This window comes from Liolophura sinensis, chromosome 10 (genome assembly GCF_032854445.1).
Source record: "Liolophura sinensis isolate JHLJ2023 chromosome 10, CUHK_Ljap_v2, whole genome shotgun sequence".
Taxonomy (NCBI): domain Eukaryota; kingdom Metazoa; phylum Mollusca; class Polyplacophora; order Chitonida; family Chitonidae; genus Liolophura; species Liolophura sinensis.
The window spans coordinates 6540502-6562934 of NC_088304.1; the positions used below are offsets into that span (position 1 = coordinate 6540502).

Below are 22433 nucleotides of genomic sequence, written 5' to 3' on the forward strand. Positions count from 1 at the left end.
GTTAAACCACAATTAGTTAAAACAAACTAAACTCCATGATGGCAGGGTATTCATTTTCTGTAAGCTGTCCATTTGTACAAATCAGACGGTTTGGTAGTTAGTGGTCAGGGAACTAGTTGGTCACTGTGCAACCCGGTGAGAGCAGCAGGAGAAATGATGTCAAGGTTTATAAACATACATGTAGTGCTCAGGCTTGAAGAGGGATACTCCAGTAGTAAAGCCAATACTCTACACACACGCAAACGGTAAATATTGAGATCATAAACAAACTCGGGAGATTTAGTATTGTCCAAAGTGTACGATGATGTTTGCTTTACATCAGTGTGATTCTGTGATAGCACTCCTTCCCAAACGCGTACAGTGCTGTACAGTGACAGCATTAGCTGGGACGTGCATATTCATGTCCTTGACAAGACATCGATACTGAAGTACACGTAATACAAAATACACATGTTGTTATCACTGTGATCGTATGATACTGAATGATTTATGGCTGTCCAGAAAGGTGCCAAGAACAGAGCAGGTCATGGTTTCATGAAACTTCTTAATACTTGTGAAGTGTTATGAAGAGAAACAGTCCGAGTTAGACTTAAGCAAGATTCCAAAGCTTAAAATACACCACAAGCACGACATAGATACATGTATTATTGCTCAATCAGTATGTTTGAAGAATTCAGAGATGTGAGTATAACGATTCAGGTAAACAGCCTGAAGGTAGTCATGCTGCTGTTTACATGTACATCTCATCTCTGAACTGATGAGACAGACTAAACTATACTTCATTATGAACCAAAATTTCATTTGTATTGGTTATATAACTTTTTTATTTGTGATTTCCTTGTTTCAGCAAGCAGAAGTGGAGAAATTACAGACAAAAATTAAAACTTTACTGGAACAACATGAGCAGGAGAAAACGGAATTAGAGAACACCAGACAAAGGGAGGTAACTGAACTGAAACAAACTCTACAAACAGTTCAAGAGGAACAGAAGAAATTGGAGGAAATTATCACACAGAACAAAGAAAACATGGAAAAAATCTCAACAGACAACGAAAACATAAAGGTGAGTGCTGGGTTAAGGCTATTCTTGATAATCATATCTATCTAGGCTGACAGTGTTCGATTTTTTCATGAATTATGCAATCTGGACTCAATCTGGACTGAATTTCACGCGTTCACAATTGAGGAGGTCATTAGAGAAAAGTCAAACAGATGAAAACTTCTTCAACCTTTTCAACCGCCACTGTAACCAATATTTTGAAGCAGTCTGAGAGAACTAAGGAGTGTAGAGAAATAATTTTCACAGTTTTATGAAGCTTATATATTCAGTGACAGAGAAGAGTGAAAAATTGCTTCAGCAGTTGAAAAAGTTAAATATTTACAGTGTTCATTAGATCTTCAAAGCTCTGAGGCTGATTGCTCCAAAGTGCTTTGTGTGACTGAGAGTTACATTGAACTTGAAAAGATGTTTTGTGATTTGTTTGTAAGGTAGGAGAATATAGAACTGGAAAAATGTTTAGTTTTGGTGCTGAAGTAATTTTTTGTGACACTTTTGGGATCTAAAAATGCATGTCTAAGGGAAAATTTTAGATAATTTTCAGTGCACTGGAATTAGGATTTAAGCCCATCAACCTTAGCCTTGTTTGCAGAAGGCTGCCTTCAAATAAAGTTTGCATCATTTAAAAGATAAGTCAAATCAAAAATTTCTGTTCCTTGCTGCCATCGCGTCAAACCAATTCGCATTGTTATGATTTCAGTTTGAGAAGGAGAAGCTGGAACGCTCTGTGAAGAAGCTAGAAGGTGAGAAAGAAGGACTGAGCTGTGAAGTGAGCAAGATTCAGGCAGAGCTGGAGCAGGTGAAGGCAGAACATGGGCAGCTGGACTCGCAACACGGCTCTGTACAGGCACAACTGACAGCCCTCACCACGGAGAAGGAGAAGCTGAGACAGGAGAAGGACCAGGTGAGAACCACTGTGTGGTAATATTAGTTATATGGTTACTCAGCTGACGCTTCACCCAATAGGAGGTATACTGACAGTATATGTTTTCTTATCCTATCACTGAGTAACCAAAAGACCCATCAAGTCCATGCAAAGACCAATGCATAGGCAAATTGCTTGCATGATGTGGCCAGTGTTTTCACAAGCCAACAAAGGAACATAACTTGCTCAACAAACACATGATGTCGGCTACGTTATACAGGAATATATACGTCCTCCAAATGGACGATGCTGCCCAATGAAAAGTGGAGTATTTTGTTTGATGTGGGATAACATGGTCTACACGTAGCAGTATTTTTATGTGCTTATGTGATGTAGATGGGCCTTTGGGTCATGGCAATCAGCGTGAATTTACTTCAAAATGATATGACTGAGGGGTGAACATGATTTTGTCTGATAATGTAGAAATCTTCATCTAAAGCAGGATTTCGCCTTGCGTGAATTTCACGCCAGATTTTATCTCCTCTGTATAGTACATTTAATATGTGAAAACTGTAACGACTTTTAACAAAAGTGACCTTTATGTGTACAGGCAGAGAAGAAACTTCAGGAAGCCCAGCTGGACACCAACAAGCTGACAGATCGGTTGGACAAGCTGACGGCAGAGAACATGGAACTGACCAGCAACCTGGAAAAACAGACAGCAGAGCTACGGGAGCTAGAGGAACAGGTCAGTGAATACAGGAACAACCATGGCCATCCTTATATCTCCTACTGTTATCCTCCATAGTTCAAACATGCAACCCTGGTAATTACCACTTTATTGCACTTTATTCTGCAAAAGCTGTCCTAATTGCAGACACATTATGCTTTTAGATCGGCTAATGTTTTTTTTCGGCTTTGCCTGTTGAAACTTAACTGTGCTGTGGTGTTGACATTAAATATATAGGCAGTGAAAAAATATAATAAAACTATGTGGCATAAGGAACCACCCCCTTTCATAAACTCTGTGAGGCAACAACTGATTAAACTTGTCAGTTGCCATGGCCATTGTATTCAATCAGGTCAGCATTTTGATTGTGGTGGCAGATTTTCCTAATAAAGAGAGCTGAACATGCTTGTGTGCTGCAAGGGTTGACGTAAACTGCCTTAAAGGAAAATGTGTCAGCCACTTTAAAAGAAGATGACCCATAATGGTGAATGGACTCAGTTTGAACATGGCACAATGGCATTGTCAAGCTTTAATTCTCCTCTTCTGTCAGAGACTCATGACCGAGGAAGATTCTTATCCAGCCCACACCTTTGCATACTAAGCTCCTTCTGTTCAGCTAATATTTACAGAGCCACAGATCATGTTAACCATTTGCACTTGATGTGTGTTTGGCTGCCCACGTATAAGTGAAATAGTCTTGAGTATGGCATAAAATACCATAAATAAATAAATAAATGATGTGAATTGGTGGACTTCCACAGTTTTAAATTCCATCTTTCAAACTTCAGTATTGTCAGAAAATTTTGTCTGTAGCATTGCTGAAAACTTAATGCCGTAATACAGTGTAACAGTCAAATCCTCTTGTGTCATACATTGGAAGGTCATGCAGCAACCTGCAGATGGGCGAGGGAGTCTGCAGGCTCTGCCCAGTGCTGCCATCATAACGTTGGCTGGCATTGTATAAGTGAAATATCCCTGATTTTATTCATTTGAATGTTTATATGTTGAATGCTTTCACGTGTAGATTGTCAAAGAGTTGTATATTGCTTGATGTCAAAGCATGACATCTTGTATAAGAGCATTTCATGTTGCCTGAAGTAGAAATGTTGAAAGAAAAGACCTCTTAAAATCGAAAAAGGCATCACTTAATAGATTTTTGTAAAGAGAGTTAAAGGCGTTCAAAAGTTTGAATTCTAAGGTGGGCTTAATGAACCATATTATCAGAGTTTAGGAACTCTGACATGACAGGAAGTTTTTCCAACTATAATCACGACACTGAATACTTGAATAATTCTTTTTATCCATAAGTAAAAGATTACTGAAATAATGTTGTCAAAAATTCATTCCTTCTGGTAAACATAGATAAAAAAGGTGATGTGACATCAGAGTTCCTAGATCAGTATGGCTCATAAAGCCCACCATAGAATTCAGATATTTGAATGCCTTTCGACACTCTTTAAAAAAATTGAAAAAAATAAATGAACGTATTTTTACGCAGAGTTTTCAGTTGCCTGTCCAGTGAACAGTTTCTTTTGCTTTAAAGTTCACAAATTCATGTATAAACTTCTTCCCACTGAGCTCATGTGGGACAGCGCTGTTTTTTTGACGCCATGGCAACTGGATGTGAAATATCAAAATATGATAACACAGGTGTTGCATACATGTATATGTAACCTTTGAAATCAGTGCAGGAAATCCTGAAATTTCTCTTATGTATGAGTTATAAATAAATATAATTTTCTTACGCGTCGACAGATCAAGAAACTGAGGGAAGAAAACGAGGAACAGAAAAAGTTAATAGAGACTCAGCAGGTTGAGGGGAAGCTGAGCTCAGAGCTAGAGAGTCAGCTGTAAGTAAGATGTGTAACACACTGTAGCCCATTGTTACTGTAATTCTTCAACCTTTTCGCATGTTTCCAAGGTGTTTATTCAAGCGTATTCTAAAGGAATTATTCTGTTTTGGCTGATAAGGTAATACTATTTGTGAAGCCCTTAAATTGACCAATCCATCCAATGTTATTTTGTCTCCAAAATTAAATTATAAATGTGCATAATTGCAAATGAAAGTTGCTCTTTCATGTGCAAAAAGATAGAGGAATTAGGGTAAGTTGTTACCACTTATTCATTTGTTTCAAAAGTATATTTCTCAACAAAATGAGACTTGAATGATAGCTGGTAGAAACTTCAGGCTTGCAGAAGTGAATATTGATTTAATTTTCAGAATTTTTTTTTTATCCGGCTGTTTGTGACAGTACGGTGTGGAATTATTTATTATATGTTCAATGTAATAATTGTAATGTAATATAAGGATTTGACGTAATACATGTATTACATAAAGACGTAATAGCGACCACATTCGCGTTGATATAAAAAAAAGAGAATTTTTTTGCTTTGCTTTCTTAATGTGTTTGTGCTTTTTACTTGCAACAGTGCAGAAATCAAGAAGGCTTTACAAGAGGCTCAGGCTAAACTGGTTTCCTCAGAACAGGAGAAAGAGGGCTTAAAACAACAGACTTCTGAGGCTATCCAACAAGTGAACAAAGCCAAAGCACAGGTATGTATTTCACAGTGCCATTTGACTTCTTTGGCAGCCTAATGGTTGGTGAATCCACCTCAGATTAAGTCGGGGCCTCCGTGGCTCAGTCGGTTAGCGCGCTAGTGCAGCGTAATGACCCAGGAGCCTCTCACCAATGCGGTCGCTGTGAGTTCAAGTCCAGCTCATGCTGGCTTCCTCTCCGGCCGTATGTGGGAAGGTCTGCCACGCGGATGGTCGTGGGTGTCCCACAGGCTCTGCCCGGTCTCCACCCACCATAATGCTGGCCGCCGTCGTATAAGTGAAATATTCTTGAGTACGGCGTAAAACACTAATCAAATAAATAAATAAATCAAATTAAGTCAGACCTTCTGTCCAACCTGGCCATAATGCATACGGTTGTATAAGTGAAATATCCTTGAGTATGGTGTGAATCACGAATGAAATAAATAAATAAAACTTGGGTAGGGTCATACCAAAGATTTTAAAAATGGCACTTGGTGCTGCCTCTCTTGGTGCTCAGCACTGAGAGGTTAGAGCAAGGAAACAGGACTGGTTGGCCCAGTGCCAGTATAATGTGACTGGGTGTGTGTCATGTCTGGCGTCTTAGGCATGATATTGCCATGGTGAGGGTATGGAGTCACCCTGCCATGAGAAGACACAGTATATGTACACACACCTAATGACTCCTTGTCATATGCCAGATGCAGATATACTTGACAGCTTTCTGATGTACTTTCACTTTCAGTTTGAAGGAGAGAAGGCGCAACTAGAAACAGCTATGAAGCAAATATCACAACGGTAAGTTGTCTTTTATGTTCAGAGCTTTATTTTTAAAATTTAAGTGAAGTTTGATAATACTTCTGTAATACTTCAGTGTAATTGCATAACAAGCAAATTCCATAGAGAGTATTAAAGTATCAGGTAAATGTTCTCCTTTCTACGTAAACAATAATGTACTGGTTGTGACAAACAATACCAAAAAACATGTTAACTATGATCAGTATTAAATATTGTTGTATATATGTAATTTTTTGTTCTGATGAAGATTTTACCGGATTTAAAACTTTTAAATGTATTTATTTCATAACTTCCTCTTGTGCCTCTGTGTGGCACATATTAACCGGTAAGACTTTTGTAGGTCAACTTCAGCATGCTTTTTCTATAGTATTTCTGTACATGTATTTATGTAGGCAACATTTTGTATATGCGTGTGCTATAGATGCCTTAAGTGAACATCACCTTGGTTACACTCATTTTTCATGTGATATTCATCTGTGGGCTAAATCTTCTTTCTTTGGTGCTATGTTGTGGACATGTATTGATATGGTACACATTTTTCGCTGTACTTTTAATGTTTCATGCACTTTCTGAGTTTATGCTGTGCAGAATTATACCTGACATAGACTCATGACTTTGGGCGTGAAACTGTTTTATATTATCTGCGTAATATTGTGTTCCTGTATAGAGGAGGATGGTTGAGGCAAGTTTTACATACCTGTACACACAATGCAAGTCAAACAGCTGCTCTTTCACTTGGACTAACATGGGCTCTGGTTCTCTGTCCACCATGCATAGCTTGATGCTTTCATGTTAGGATCACCGCTGTCAGGGTGATGTCTTTGTGTGTGTATCAACCTGGTCAAACCAGCTGTGAGAGAGATGGTGGGTGTGGAGACAGGTGGTCACGTCTACAAAGTTTGGGTTGTGTCTGTTTGAATCGTACTAGACGTAAAATGTTTTCGACACAAATTTTTCAAGACTCCCCAGTCACTATTGATTTTGGTGCTTTCTTAGCGTCAAACAGTAATTAGTCCTGCACACATATTCAGCAGTCAGACTGACCTGATGGAAATTTGTGGACCTGTACATTTAGCAGCAACTTTATATTAGTAGTAGCTTAAGAGGTTAGCACGCCAGCATGGCACAATGGCACTGGAGCCTCCCACTAATTGGCCGCTGTGAGTTCAAGTCCAGTTCATGCTGGCTTTCTCTCTGGCCAGCAAACTGCGGATGGTTGTGGGTTTTCCCATGTCCCTGACGGTTTCCTCGCACTATAATGCTGGTGGCAGCCATATATGTGAAATATTCTTCAGTATGGCGTAAAACACCAATCATATAAATAAATAATATTAGTACATTGCGTGACAGTAACAGGATTATAAAGGCTTTGATACAAGAGGAGCTAGAAATACATGTACAGTGTACATGTATCAGACAAAATCGTTCGAATTAATATTTTCAGTCTCCCTGTTTCTGTGTTTAGCACCATCATTGTAAACTAGCCACTTAGAGTTCATCATTAGAACTTGTTAACTTTATCATTCTTGTCTGCATTTCTGCTTGACTAATGACTATTTCTCTTTTGCGTACTATTTTTGTGTAGCTGTTTTTCTTCGTGTTTTGAATTTTTTTCATTTGTTTACTTTTGTGTATAATGTCAAAATGTAGATTACATGAATCACTTAACTGTGTGAATTATGATATGAAAAGAAGAGAGTTATAAATACTGATTCCTATAAACATTTGATAAGGATATGAATTTCTGTTCAAACATTACGTATATTCTACATCTAGATATTAAATGTGCTTTTAAAGAAATGTGTGATTGTGATGAACTACTTCATCACACATTATATTGTCAGTTTAATTTTTTCAATTTGAACTACTTAGACTGTTTTTTGTATTTTATTTTTTTGATGGGAGGTTAATATATTTCTATCTCAAAATGCACAATAGTTTGTTTTCTGTACATTTTATTTTTTTGATGGAAGGTTAATATATTTCTATCTCAAAATGCACATTAGTTTGGAGTAAAAACTGCATCTGAACTTGTCTGTATTATTAACGGATCATATGTGTCAGGTTTTGAAAACAAATTGCTTTCGCAGGTTGTCTTATTTGGGATCACACACTTCCGGGCACTTTACCTGCATAAGGCAGCGGCTAGCAGACAGGTTGATAGATAACATGGGAAGGCATAGGGAAATGAGCCCAATCTTACAGCAAATAGCCCAATCTAATACAGCAAATGCCCAGATGTCTGTGATCTCAAATTCCTAATCTTGTCGTCATATGAGTGAAAAATTGTTGAGTACGACGTTAAACCCCAAGCACTCACTCAAATTCCTAATCTGTTTCAATATAAATCAAGGGGGAGATAATCAGCTTTGTCCTTTCTCCCTGTCAGGTTGTCTGATGTCAGTAGTGAAAGTGAGTCTAAGCAGGCCTCTCTGAAGGACTCCTTGGACAACACCCACAGTCTGTTAGGGCAGAAGGAGCAGGAGCTGACCACCCAGAGATCACAGGTAGGACTCCCGGGTGTCCAGTAATCTTATCCTGTAGGAGTACAGTAAACAACCTTATGTTTCACCTGTGACTAAATTGCAGTATTTGCCTGATTCTGAAAGATGTTCTGAGGTTTTTTTGGAAGGTAGGATTATATTATGATGCGGAAATGTAAGTTTCAGCACCATAAGTAATGGTTTCTGGGATTTTTTTTTTTTTGTGTCGAAAAATGCAATCTTGGTGTGAAATATGTTAGTCATTTACCCCATAGCAAATTTGTTATGGAAGATTAGTCAGTATAGACTAGCCATATGCCCATGATTTACTCTGCGACTCTTATTTGTTTAACACATAAATTTGACCACGTTGGTATCAGTGAAAGATTTTTAAGTATGATATTGAACACTATCAGTAAGTCTACCAGCTTATAATATATTTGAAGCCCTAAGTTTGTACGTAAATGTCATGTGTATGGAAATGTCACATGCCTTAGAAGGTACAAAATTTTTTAGCATCAGTATTTCTTGAAATAAAATGAAATATCAGTGCCTGTACATGTCAACAGTTTGTTTTAATAAAACCTTGTGCAGATCGAGGCGTTGGAGCAGGAGAAGACAACTCTGTTGGCTTACAAGAATTCCTCCCAGCAACTTCAGTTGGAGGTTTCTGAGCTGGAGAAAAAGGTGGCTAACCTCCAGAGTTCTCTGGAGGAGTCCAAAGCCAATGCTAACTTCATCAACAACCCTGATGGTGAAGGTACGATCCACCAGATGTATGCCCATATGAACCATTCTTTTCATTATGTTTATATACATACTGTAATTCTTCAACCATTTCTCATGTTTGCAGTGTGTTTAATCAAGCATATTCTGAAGGCATTGTTCTGTTTTGGCTTATAAAATTGTGGTTTTTGTGAAGCTCTGAAACTGGCCAGTCAAACCAGTGTAGTTTTGTGTAGTGCATAAATTGCACTTAAAGTTGCTCTTTATGTGCAAAAAGGTTGAGGAATTGGGATGTATTGATTTGGGGCCTGCATTGGTTTATTCGGGTAAACCATTGTCTCTGCTGCATCCCTGGGTCCTGTGGTTAATGAGGTGGCAAACTTCATGGAGGATATTTGTCTAATACCTTTTTTCCTCCACCCTATACCCCGGACTGCCATCATATAAATACATGAGAACAGGGTGCCTCCATGGCCAAGCGGTTTAGCATGCCAGCACAGCACAATGACCCAGGAGCCTCCCACAGTGCCTCCCAGCTCATGCTGGTTTCATCTTCCACCATACGTGGGAAGGTCTGACAGCAGCCTGCAGATGGTTATGAGTTTTCCCCGGGTTCTTCATGTTTTCCTCCAACCATAATGGTGGCCGACAACGTCTAAGTGAAGTATTTCTTGAGTACAGCATAAAACACAGATCAAATAAATACAAGAGTACAACTTTTTTTCCTGGTGAAATAAATTAATAAGTACATGCGCTTATCGATCTCAGCCAGATGTATATTTATAGCAAAGTAATGAAATTGGTGTTTAGTTAGGATAGGTAAACCACTTAATTATTCATTTAAAGGTGAAATGTCAGGATTCCTTCACTGATAAAAGTGTTATTTCATATGTTATATCACTTCTGTTATTACATTTTGATATTTCGCACCCAAAAGCCATGACATTCCAGTCTGATCAGCGAGAGGATGTTTCCTTGACTTCGACTTTGTGATATTTTGCCTGTGAAGATCTACAGCTGCAAACATTGCTGAACCTGTTCAGATACACAGAATCATGATATATCCAAAACTTAGATAGCAGGTAGAATATTGTATAGTGAGGGCAGTGCTGAATGCCATAAATATTGTTCTTGTGAAAGTGATAACTCACATGACACTTCACATCTCATGCTCTATCATTTCCACCTTTCATTTGAACAGTATTTATGGTATATTTAACCTGGTAAATTCTTGGCCAGTCTAGGAATGATTGAGAATAGCCCATTTGCCTAATTTGATTTTCTAAATATAATTAAAAATTTTGATTCATGTACATGTATTTAAATGCTTAGTGATAATAAATTGGAAGCTTGACACTCAGCATTGAGAGGTTAGAGAAAGGAGAGATTACTGCTTCACCAGGTGTCAGTATAATGTGGCTGGGTGCAGTGTCATGTCATGGTACTTCAGTTGTGGTAGCACTTTGGCAGCATGGACCCTGTCACAAGAAGACACCAAAATAAACACACACTTAATTGCGCCTCGCCATATGACTGAGAAATTGTACGACGTAAAACCCCAGCTGTGCATCCATACACACATGTACACACCTGCACACACCTGCATACATACTTAACTGAAACTGTGAATTATCAGAATGTTTGAACCTCTCCTCACAGGTAACCCTGCTCTGGCTAAGCTCAAGTCGGATAAAGACACACTAGAAGGACAGGTAGGTTTATTTTGATGCTGTTTTGTTACAGGGTTCGAAAAGTGTTTGCATTACATACACACTTAAATGAATTTTTGCATCTTGTCTGTCTGAGAGCTGCTCTGATGTGTCGGTAAGGTTTAAGTATCTCCTTGGTTCAATCAAATAAATAAATAAATAAATCATATCCCTACAACAGACGTTGTCATGGTAATTGAGGGGTGACTTGGGTAAGCATGCTTCATGAAACCGGGCCCTGATCAGTACAAGTAATTTTGGTAAATACATTGTATTCTTCACTGACTCTGTGTGCCAAACTGTGTTGTCTTCTGCCTGTTTAGGCAATTGATTGATGTGTACCAGTCTTCCTGAGTTAGAGGTTCCTTTTTCTACCCCAGTATGAAGTGAATGGATATTTTTCTACCGAGTGTGTGTAATATTTGTCTTACAGGTGGAATTCTTGAACTCTGTGATTGTGGAACTACAGAACAAAAATGAGATGCTGTCTGTCCGTCTGTCTGCTATGGAGGCTGGAGATCATGTCAACGGGGCTCTGGAAGCTTCTTTGGAAAGGTTCTAGTCTACTCCATCAAAAACAAAATGGAAAAAAAAATTACCAACCACCTTATGTAAAATAATGTTTTATCTGTGTTTAAATAATTGTGTTTTCTTCATAGTTTGGAAATTTGTTTGTGAAGGTATTTGCAGTTGATGTTAGTCAGTGGTTTGAATATCTCTGAAACAAGTACATGTATTGTAAGTGACCCAGATGTTTGAAATGATACCAGTGTAAATGCTACAGAAATTGATCAAACTTAACAAAAAAAACTCAGTGGTGACTCTGTAAGGTGGATGACTCCATTAGAATGAAGATGTCCCTTGAAAAAAGTTAAATTTCAGGTGAGATGCAGTGATCTCTGGACTATGACTACACATTACATAATGTTTGTGTATTTGACTTCAGCCCATCCAAGGTGAAGGCCCCGCGGCTTTTCTGCGACATCTGTGATGTGTTTGACAAGCACGAAACTGAGGACTGTCCTCTGCAGGCCATGTCAGACACGGAGAGCCCACCCCCATCACAGCACCATGGCAGTCGGAACGAGGAGAGGCCTTACTGTGATATCTGCGAAGGTGAGACAAACATACATGTAGGCCCCAGTCAATGCCCTGTGGGAGTATCCCGTGAACCAAGCCGCATTTGACCTATTCCAGTTAAGTTGGCCCAGTGTCCGTATAATGTGACTGGGTGGGGCGTCATGTCTGGTGTCATCGGCATGATACTTCTGTGGCAACAGGACATTTGGCAGCAGCACTTCGGCATCATTTACTCTCCTCTGCCACAAGAAGACACAAAATATGTACACACACCTAATGACCCCTCATCGTCATATGACTGAAAAATTGTTTACATGTACGATGTTAAATAGCAAGCATACCTACCTGTTCCAGTTTACAGTTACTAATAGAGGCAATATTTCAAATTTTATGATTCAAAGATCAAAAGTACTGTATAACCAATATTATCAACACATCAGAAAACTTTAATTCACATGGAGTTCACTTTCTTTCAGTTATTCTAAATTTGGGTGTCAGGTTTGTTTTGGAATGGGTTGTATACAGAATACTGAGCACCACATCTTCATCATTGCTGTCGTTGATATGTAGTGTTCTTTATCATTGTTCATAGATGGCATTAAGGAACAGTCATAATCATTGTTCATGGGGTCAGCATTGAAATCATTAAGTGGCTGTTTTCATGCAGATCATGTTTTGATTATCAGTAAAGTCATGTTCATTAACGAGTTAACAACTATTAAAACAGTTCCATGTCGGTGTTGTTTCTTGAAGATCTGTAGGGTAAATGTGTAAGCTGTAATAGCAGTAGTATTTTTTAGCTGATTTTGTTTTCTTAAAACTTCTGTTTTCTCTAACAGCATCTTGTGCATCGTGGGTTTCTCCTTGATTTTTGCAGCTTTTGGCCATTGGACAACTGGTTGTGATGATGAGCAGACATTTTGAAAGCTCCCTGGTGATTGACTGATAGATAGCTGGCTCCTGATTGGCTGTTAGAATGCTGGCACCTGATTGGCTGATAGAGCGCTGACCCGTGACCGCTGCGGTGCTTCCCCTCTGCAGCTTCTACTCACATTACACAATGTCTCAGCAGACATCTTGAAGGAAAGCACCTTTTTTCGCTTTTCACGGTAATCAGGCCTGAACACGTTGGAGTAGTTAGCCCATCCAGTTAAGGAAGCGCTCTTTGAGAACAATAATGGCAGTTAGCAGTCAGCCTAGGAGAAAGGTTGTAAGTTGTGCGTACATAATTTCACCCTCTAGCTGTACAAATTGTGTTCTGAAAGGGTCGAGCTATTCTGTCATTTCGAAAGGATACGGGTGCAAATGGTCACTGGCCATACAACATAGATCTGTGTTTTCATGAAGGCTGTTGGTCTTTCCTTCTGTTAAAAGTTCCGTGATACTCTCCACAAGATCGCACAAGAAAGCTGATCATTAAAGACAAGTGTTTGAGTGATAATAAAAGCTGAGTGAAAACAAACAAAGGTTTAATCAGCCAGATGTTTATTCTGCTAACACTTGTGGTATTCTAGGAGCTGGGCTGTGAAAGAAAAAAGTTGATGCAGTGCTGAAAAGAAAGTTCTCCTTTGTTGGACATCTTTGGCTGAATCTACAAAGGCTATAGAGTACAGTTTCTGCACAGCTTTGGTAGCCGTTGAAATAATCCACCTTTGGTCAGCTAACATGAGATATTTGAACCTGGATAAGGTTCAGTCTCCTCAATGGTCTGTGCTTCCTTTATCTTTTGGACGCGTAACCTCTCGTGTGAATTCCTCACAAAACAGTTGTGATATTTCCATGTTGTGTTTGTTGTTCCATGTCAAGAGCAATCCATTCAGAACAATTCCATGTACGGTGAAATCAAGTTTGTGTGATTTCTGAAAACATTTTGTGTGTAAACAGTGACAGCTCGGATGTTCATCAGAGTTGACTGTTAAAGGAAAGTGACAGTGATCACCTCCATTACCTCTGTTTCTCCTCAGCATTTATAATGACATGTATTCCTCCCTGAGATTGTTTAAAAACTCTTTGAGAAAACCGTGATGACCTGCAATAGTTTGCACATACCCAGACCACTTCAGTAGTATAGGAAAACTTCAGTTATTCACATCATACAACAGGTGTTGTACATATAACTCATTATGAATGGCAGGAAGTGAAGCAGAAGTTCTTCTCGACATGTGAGCTTGTTGCAGTGGAAAACGTAACAATCTGATAAGGTAGTTTCCACAGGTTTTTCGAGTTGGAGTCCTATGCCTGCCTTGTACATGTGTTTGCCCTGCCAGGACAATTCTGTGGAGTTTCACTCGTGATGCAAATGTTAGGCCAGGTAGCCCTATTGAGTCTCCATAATCACTGTTCATCTTGTTTGTCATTATTGTTAATGGGGCATGTTATCAATATGTAGGTTCTTCTTGACAGGAAAACCATTTTAGATCTTCAAAACTTGGTTAAGGACAGTTTAAAAATTGCAAACAGATTTTCATACATATTACAGAAGAAAAAAAAATGGTGGAAGAATTGAACACATGACAATGGTCGTGGATTAGTTCAGTAGGTCCTGTTAAAACATCAATCAGTCATTCAATCAATTCAACCTGAATGTATTCCTGTGTACTGAAGTGGCCTTACTAGTAGTAATATATATTCCTGTGGTTTTCTCTCTGAAGTGATATTGTTCCTCTTTGTGTACAATATGATGTGTGTACCCAGAAGATATTTACTCAAGTCTCTGATGTGTACCTGATATTATGTGGAGTGTACACCACTTGTAACCACATACTGTGTGTACATCTACCATAGTCACGTTTTCCATTGTTAATAACCAATATACATACACATCTATATATGATAAACAAGTGTACATATCTCCTGTTGAATGTTTCTCATATTACTGTATTTCACCTAAAGTTTAGCACTTTTAAAATGGCACACTTTGTTTAATTTCGATTGATTCATCCGCCTTATTGTGCCACTTTTTTGTGAAGGTTGATTCATCCACCTTATAGTGCCACTTTTTTGTGAAGGTTGATTCATCCACCTTATAGTGCCACTTTTTTGTAAAGGTTGATTCATCCACCTTATAGTGCCACTTTTTTGTGAAGGTGGATTGATTTCTTATCAGGAAACCTTAAGTGTTGGCATCAGAAGTTGTATTTGAAAGCCTTTATGTTCCTTCTTACAGTGCATTGTTACATAACCAAACTTTAGGTGAAATGCAGCCTATATTCATTGCCATGTAACATCTTGTGTAAATAAGGGTATGCCACATTTCTTTTTGTAAGTACGTGTTCTGTCTGGGCATAAGCTAATGCTTCAGCAAATTAAGGTCCCGTTGTATAAATTTCATATGCGTTTGTCCTGAACCCCAGTAGCTTGGCAACCATGACCTGATATTCCTTTAATTTAATAAGCTTCTATACAATACATGTATTTCCTGTTCATGTTCGTAGCAAAGCCTCTAGGCATTGTTTCATGTCTCCTGGGAAGATATACCTGCATTTAGTCGTCTCATAAACTAATACTTCATCCTAATCCAAGTAATATAATGGATTCAATTCAACTTTTACTGAAAAGAAAAATTGACAAGATATGGGCTTGATCTTGTGGTTTTGATTGAACTTTGTGGTTATAAGAAATGGCGTGAACCCTTCTGATGCTCAACGTGATCAGCTTTGCCCTTACATGTGTGTGCAAATCTGTGACCTTGCTCATTTGATTGTCTGTAGGAGTTGCTGGTTTGGTTTGGAAATATAGGATGTCCTGTGTTAGTCTTACGGAAGCATATTATGCACAAGTTTATGGTGATGTGCTTAGTACATAAGTACACATTTCCAGCATCTGATCAAGATCACAGTTTTGTGTATTTAGTGGCATATGTGTATTCAACATAATATTTGATGTATTTCAGCTTTTTAAATTTTAGCCATATTGATGGGACCCAAAAGGGTTTCCAGATGAAGAAGTGGTATTTCAGTATAATTTCTTTTTATAAGCAGATGTAGGGTTATGTCAGTTTTAACCAGTTTCAACTAAAAAGTAGTGTGGATTTTGCCAATAGCCATATTAAAAGTCTGAAAGGCAAGTGAGTTTGTGTTTTGGAAAATATTGAACACAATTCAAATTAATACTCACAATTTGTTAGGTGAATATGGTACATAGATTTCACATATATGGTGTACAGAATAGGTGGAGTCTCTGTCCATGGTGTCACAGCATTTAACAGGCCATGACAATGTACATGAAGGGTCTACTGTAGAGCACTGTTTTAATAAGATCAAGACCTGACGTCTCAAGAGGTTGAAGATGTAAAGAAATGGGTTGCTAAATTCCACAACTCACAAAATCTTTACCCCTCTACCATATCATGAAGTAAAGAGACTCTAAAGGAAACCTCTCAAGACGTAAAGAAGTGGGGTGTTAAACAAAGATACCGACGAATAATACTGAGTCATATGTGTCAGCATTCTACCTTTTACCATTGAACGTGATACATGTACTGCTAATCGCTTGCCAAATTGCAACATTACTGAAAGGATTGGACAAAATGTATCCTTTCCAGCATTTTATCATTTTTATACATAAGTATATACTGAATATATTATCTAGCTCTTTGGGCCCCTTCCCTATTTTGTTATGTTTATTGTTTATGCTAGTTTGAAACGTCTCTGTACATTTGCTAATATTTATTTTGTTTATTACAGCACTTAAGTTCTTGTTTATTTGGGATCATGTTTTCTCTTTCTTTTCAAGGGAATGTATAGTTTTACTAATATACCCAGTGTTATTTTCTTAGGTAAGGTGCATGCATATTTTGTTGAAAGTTTCTCCATGCTTTGTTTAATTTTTGTTTTTATTGATACCCCTCCCCCCTCATAATTTATGAACTTACATGTATAGCTGTCCTCCATTGATCACTAATCTATATGGGCAAGATGCAGCTGAAAATAGCAAGATTGTTTATGATTTTCAATACCACTTCTGACATCAAAATGGCATCACACAATGTAAATTTGCATATGTGTATATATTATATTAATCATTGAGTAAAACCTACCTTAATTCAATACCATGCAATATAAAGAAATGAACCTTAGCGCTCATATATTTAAAAGATATACTAGCCATACCACTAACCCGAAGTATTTCTGCAGCCTGGAAGAAATGGCCTATCTTCAGGATTCAGCCATGGAAAAATAACCCTTTTGGGACAGTTGATATTTTTATTAGAAAGTAGGAAAATCTCAGTGCACATAAAATACTTGCAAGGTATACCAGTGAAGCTGATAGCTTATGAGATGAGAGTTAACAAAAGATCTTCAGTAGTGATTTTATTTACATGTGTACATGAAGCAATTCTTGAATAGGTCTGATAACACCTAGTTTTCATGCTGATAGATTTATCTTTGAAAGGATTCTAGAGCGCAGTGGAACGTTGCTGTTTTACATACATGTTAACCTCATCAGAAAGTCCTGAATAAAAATTAAATTTAGTCAAGTTACTTCACAAATCTAAGTGTAATATTTGTGAATGTTGCGATGTATGAATTACGGACCTTGTTTCAGAAAATTTAATCATTTGCTGTATAGTTAATTGTAACTATGGCGACAAATGTTAAAAAATCTACACTGCTGTGGTAGTTACGTATGTTCCAAAAGTGGTTACGTATGTTGCAATGATAGTTACATACTTTTCAATCATAGGTACATACCTTGCAATGATAGTTTACAAATGTTGCAATGGTAGTTACAATCAACATGACCTGTGGGATTGCTTTGTTTGCAAACGGGCCGGCTGAGTGTTTGCATGTAAACAAAATAAGTTTTACACCACCAGAATTTCTGCACTAGCCCGTATGCTGCCGTTAATGTGCCTTTAGTAAACTGTAATGTATTACAGCCTTCTTGTATGTCATCTGGACGGAATTCTTACTGACATATGGGCAGAGGTTTGATTGTCAGATTTATGCAGTGTTAATTGTTGCTTTAAAGTCTTGTCATAATGCCTGCTTGTTGATGGAGAGCTTTTTTGGACATCAGTCACTGTTTGTTGCTGGTGAGCTTTCTCGGACATCAGTCACTGTTTGTTGCTGGTGAGCTTTCTTGGACATCAGTCACTGTTTGTTGATGGTGAGCTTTTTTGGACATCAGCTATTGTTTGTTGAATTGGGTTTGCTCTGATGAATAAAAAAAAAAGAAAGTATAACATCATTTACTTGGTTGAATAAACTTATATATTTATACATACGCCTGTGTTACATCTTCCATTCTTTCATCTCGATAAGATCTATTCGACTTTATTTGTTATGGTTCTTGGACAAATTTCAGAAATGATTTTTTCTGAATACATGTATTTTCTTCTGGCACTACACACAACTAGTGCCAAATTGCATGCGAATCACCAAGTCATACCGCCTCATACAGTGCTTAATTTGTCATCCGGCTTCATGCTCTGCCTAATTAACTTACATTTATGTGTAAAATGAGGCCATTCGATGATTACGTTGTGCTAACATTCCCTTCTCATTAAGAACATATGCAAATACTTTGTACGGACAGTATACCGAAGATACTAAGTGCGTCACTCTCCTGACTGATATTTTAGTGCTGACTGAACACCAGGTTTGATAGCAATTGGCCTTGTATATTTGAGTTCAAGTAGAATTTTACGAAAAAAGTTAAGTGGACACAGAGACAAATTCCTTATTAAGATAATTAAAAGCAAGCTGACCTCAGCATTTGCCAGTCCTGGATGTAATCCTCAAAACGCCGTTGCTGGAGTTACCGTAGTATCATCTGTCCGTACATGAGTGAGATTAACCGATTCGTGGTTCTGCTGCCCTCAGACAGAGGCTGTTGGGTCTGTCGTAGAGAGCGTGATAAGGTCCATGTTAATGGCCCAGTCATACTGAAACTCTTCATACACGACAAACAACATCCAAGATAGAAATATAGTAGATTAAGGAGATTTGTCGCGTACGTGTTGTTTAATTTTCTCAGGTTAATCCTCGTTTTCCACGCAAAAAAATGTACAAGATTGATTGGTGAGCTGTTCATGCTATTGCTGAAGAATTTTTGCACTTATGTCACAGCGGTCAGGTTTAAGGGTAGAGGGAACCGGAATGGTGCCTGGAGTAAACCACCGACCCTTGGCAAGTACCTGACACACCTTTTTACTTTGAGCCCCTGCTTGTTTTGATCTCGATATGAACACCATATGAGCAAAGTATGGATTGGCCAATAGTGAGTAAGGAAAAAAAAAAAAAACGAAATGAAGTAAACGTCAACTAACCCGCAACCTATATGAATTTCAGTGTTTGAATTTGAATTTAAATTATATCAGGTAAGCTTTGTTATATTTATTTATTTGTTTGGTGTGTTACGCAGTACTAAAGAAAATTTCACTCATACGACGGCGGCCAGCGATATGTTGGCAAGAAAGCTACTCTATAGGTTTACTTACATACATATTACGTTAATAGATTTCATAACAGTGAGGTGATGTATGACTGATAAAGCGACCTTGTAATCCAAATATTGTCTGGCTGAAAAAAAATCTCTAAAATTCGTCATGTGTCATTTATATACATTTTTTCTTGGTTCTTTCAATAGCCTTTTCTTCTTTCTTTTTCTATTCTGTTCCTTTAGTCGTTTCAATAAGATCGACCGTGTGAAAATTATATGCCTGCATGATTTGCACTATTACGATATGAGGAAAAGTAGTTGATCATTTCATATACTGTTTGGCATCTTTGTGGAGAGTACGTGTACCATATATACAGGTACTGAAACGCATTAAAAACGCACCAGAGGTAAAAAGTAGAAATGACGTTAAACCAAGTTTTATTTGGTTTTGGATGTGTATTACATTCACACTCAGATAAGTCAGTTACGCATTAGTAATGACAAGTGTCATTGGAAAGTACACGCGGCACGTAAACCAAAGGCACGAAGTCGCCGGCGTACAGTATCGGCCCCGACAACTTCTTGACAGAGGATGGTAGCTACTGTTCTGGACGCTGAATGTGTATGATCACGTAGACGAGCTCTCACAATCTGTCGGTCTTCTCTTGATGTTGTAACACTTGTTTGCCCTGGTCGTTGACAGTTTATGGTACTTGTGATGGTACTGTGATGACATCCAAACCTTGCTGCTATGACCCTTGTAGTCAGGCCAACTTCAATCAAGGCAGTGACACGCTCCCGTTCCTCGGGTGTCAATCGCGGCATTGCGTCCTCAGTTCTATTCCGCTGCTACGGCGATTATGCGGGTAGCCTTCGAATGACTTCCCTTTATACCCCATTTCTGCACCCACAAGTAATGACACTTTTCGTGCTTTTCAGGAGTAAAAACGTGTTTTTCAGCCCTGTTTCCTGTTGCGTTTTGTGACGACTCACACAAACTTTATCAAACAACTTCTTTGGGGCTTCCTTAACTTCTAACCATGGAGATTTCCGTTGTTATTCTCAAACTATCATGATATTTTTATGGATTCGTGTTGGTGTGTTTTTAAAGTGGGTCATCACATAAATGAGTTTGTGAAGTCGTGAAAATTGTTATATTCAAAACCATCTCCGTTGTTTTCGTACCCTGACGTTTTTCTGTTCTGTTTGATATCATGCAGGGACACTCATATCCGTTTATGTTTATTTTCTACACACAAGGTTTATTGTTAAAAGTAATATAGTTGCTCGTGCGATTTACACACGTGGTTGTCGTGCAACTAATATCTGCGAGGTGATCAGATTTGTTTATTTATTTTTTTGATTGGCTTTTTACGCCGTACTCAAGAATATTTCACTTATACGACGGCGGCCAGCATTGTGGGGAGAGGAAACCGGGCAGAGCACGGGGGAAACGCACGGCCATCCGCAGGTTGCTGCAACATCTTCCCACGTTCGGAGAAGAAGCCGGCATGTGCTGAACTTGAACTCACAACGACCCCATTGGTGAGAGGCTCCTAGGTCATTACGCTGCGCTAGCGCGCTAACCAACTGAGCCACTGTAATGAGATTTCAGTCTGAAATTATGTATATACATGAAGTTTTGACATTGCTATATCGTCTTCTCAGTTTGTTGTTATTTTCCGTTCAAGGTAAAAGGAAAGGCTCCAGAAGAGCTGTCTGTCCTCACATATCGGGGAAGGTGAGACCTCGTGCGAAATCTCCGCCAACACCCAGTGTGGAGAAGTGTAAAGACGACATAACTGACCTGATCAATTCAACTCTTGGGGACATATTTGAGAAAGGCTCTGCAAGTCCACTCCATGACGACACATGGTTCGAAAACAAGGGGCGAGAAAATGAAAACGAAAATGACTTGCGAGCGGCTGCTCAAACCGAAAGTGAAAGTCTTGGAGGACAGGACAGAAGTTTGAGGATGGAGCCTACCGGTGACAGAATTCAGTTCATTAAAGATCACAATGGAGCGCCTAAAATTAACATTCAGTATTCGTCGCCGGACAATTTTAGCCTGGATAAGCTAGACACAGAGATCATGACCGACTCGGATTATGTGTCTTGTCAAGGGAGTCTACTCTCTCTGACTCCCAGCGAGAAGCTTGACCCCGAAAAGCTCGAAGCACGGACCGGAAAAGGCAAGAAATCTCCGAAAACACCGGAGAGGGAGTGTGTGATATCATGAAGTAAAATGAAAGTTCGATAGCTAGTTTTACTGAAAATGCATGTAGGCTATTTTCCACATATACAATTTGTTTTATAGTTTAAACGATCATTAGAACAAATGCCAAACAAATGACAAATATCGCCAACGAATCTGTATACATGAAGTTGTAAATATGTATGATGTGAATGTCAGGGGATTTATCACGTACAACTGGCGACGGACAGTGGGTTGGTCCGCCGTTATCGCCGTACAGCGACACAAAACACCAGTCAAGTAAGTAAATAAGTGTAAATATGTGTAATACATCACTGAGATAAATGATTATTTGAAGGAGTGCAGATATTGTTGGTGCTTGCCTGTTTGAGGAAGTGAATGTTCGTTAACTGTACTTAATGTATTTCTTGTTACATATGGCGTACAGGCTTGCTCTTTTATATCCCGGTACTGATTATCCCCATTAGCCTCCGCATTTGGATATTTGATCGAAATTGTTAAATATACAGTGTGTATAAATGTACATATTGTTTGTAGAGCAGGTTAAGAATTTGAGAGGGTGCAAGATGTGATATATATATATATATATATATATATATATATATATATATATATATATATATATATATATATATATATAATCCTGTAGTATAGAATACGTAAGTACAAGTAATTTAGAATGTTGAGAATTTCACTAGACAACCAACTTTTCAGTGTTACAGTAAACTGACATACTGACATTTTTAACAACCAATTGCTAAAGGAATACAACAAAGACAACGTAAGGTATTGTCAACGGAAAATGCAACCAAAAACAACCTTAGTTTGGGATATGGTTTTCAACTATC

The 22433-nt window shown here is 38.4% G+C and overlaps 1 protein-coding gene across 5 annotated transcripts in view; it reads left to right on the forward strand.

Moving 5' to 3' along the window:
• The window catches only part of LOC135476137 (CAP-Gly domain-containing linker protein 1-like), a 77008-nt gene extending 54847 nt beyond the window's left edge, over positions 1 to 22161 (forward strand). For 4 of the 5 annotated variants that reach the window (XM_064756051.1, XM_064756052.1, XM_064756054.1 and 1 more), the window contains 12 exons: positions 848 to 1063; positions 1758 to 1961; positions 2533 to 2670; positions 4408 to 4502; positions 5083 to 5206; positions 5934 to 5986; positions 8376 to 8493; positions 9064 to 9229; positions 10855 to 10907; positions 11338 to 11459; positions 11851 to 12020; positions 21062 to 22161. In XM_064756051.1, the coding sequence (XP_064612121.1) occupies positions 848 to 1063; positions 1758 to 1961; positions 2533 to 2670; positions 4408 to 4502; positions 5083 to 5206; positions 5934 to 5986; positions 8376 to 8493; positions 9064 to 9229; positions 10855 to 10907; positions 11338 to 11459; positions 11851 to 12020; positions 21062 to 21609 (2007 nt within the window). In that variant the 3' untranslated portion in view covers positions 21610 to 22161. Of the gene's footprint in view, positions 1 to 847; positions 1064 to 1757; positions 1962 to 2532; positions 2671 to 4407; positions 4503 to 5082; positions 5207 to 5933; positions 5987 to 8375; positions 8494 to 9063; positions 9230 to 10854; positions 10908 to 11337; positions 11460 to 11850; positions 12021 to 12861; positions 18213 to 21061 lie in introns of those variants that run through there. The other variant, XM_064756056.1, reaches the window with a different exon arrangement.
• The last annotated feature ends 272 nt before the right edge of the window (positions 22162 to 22433 follow it).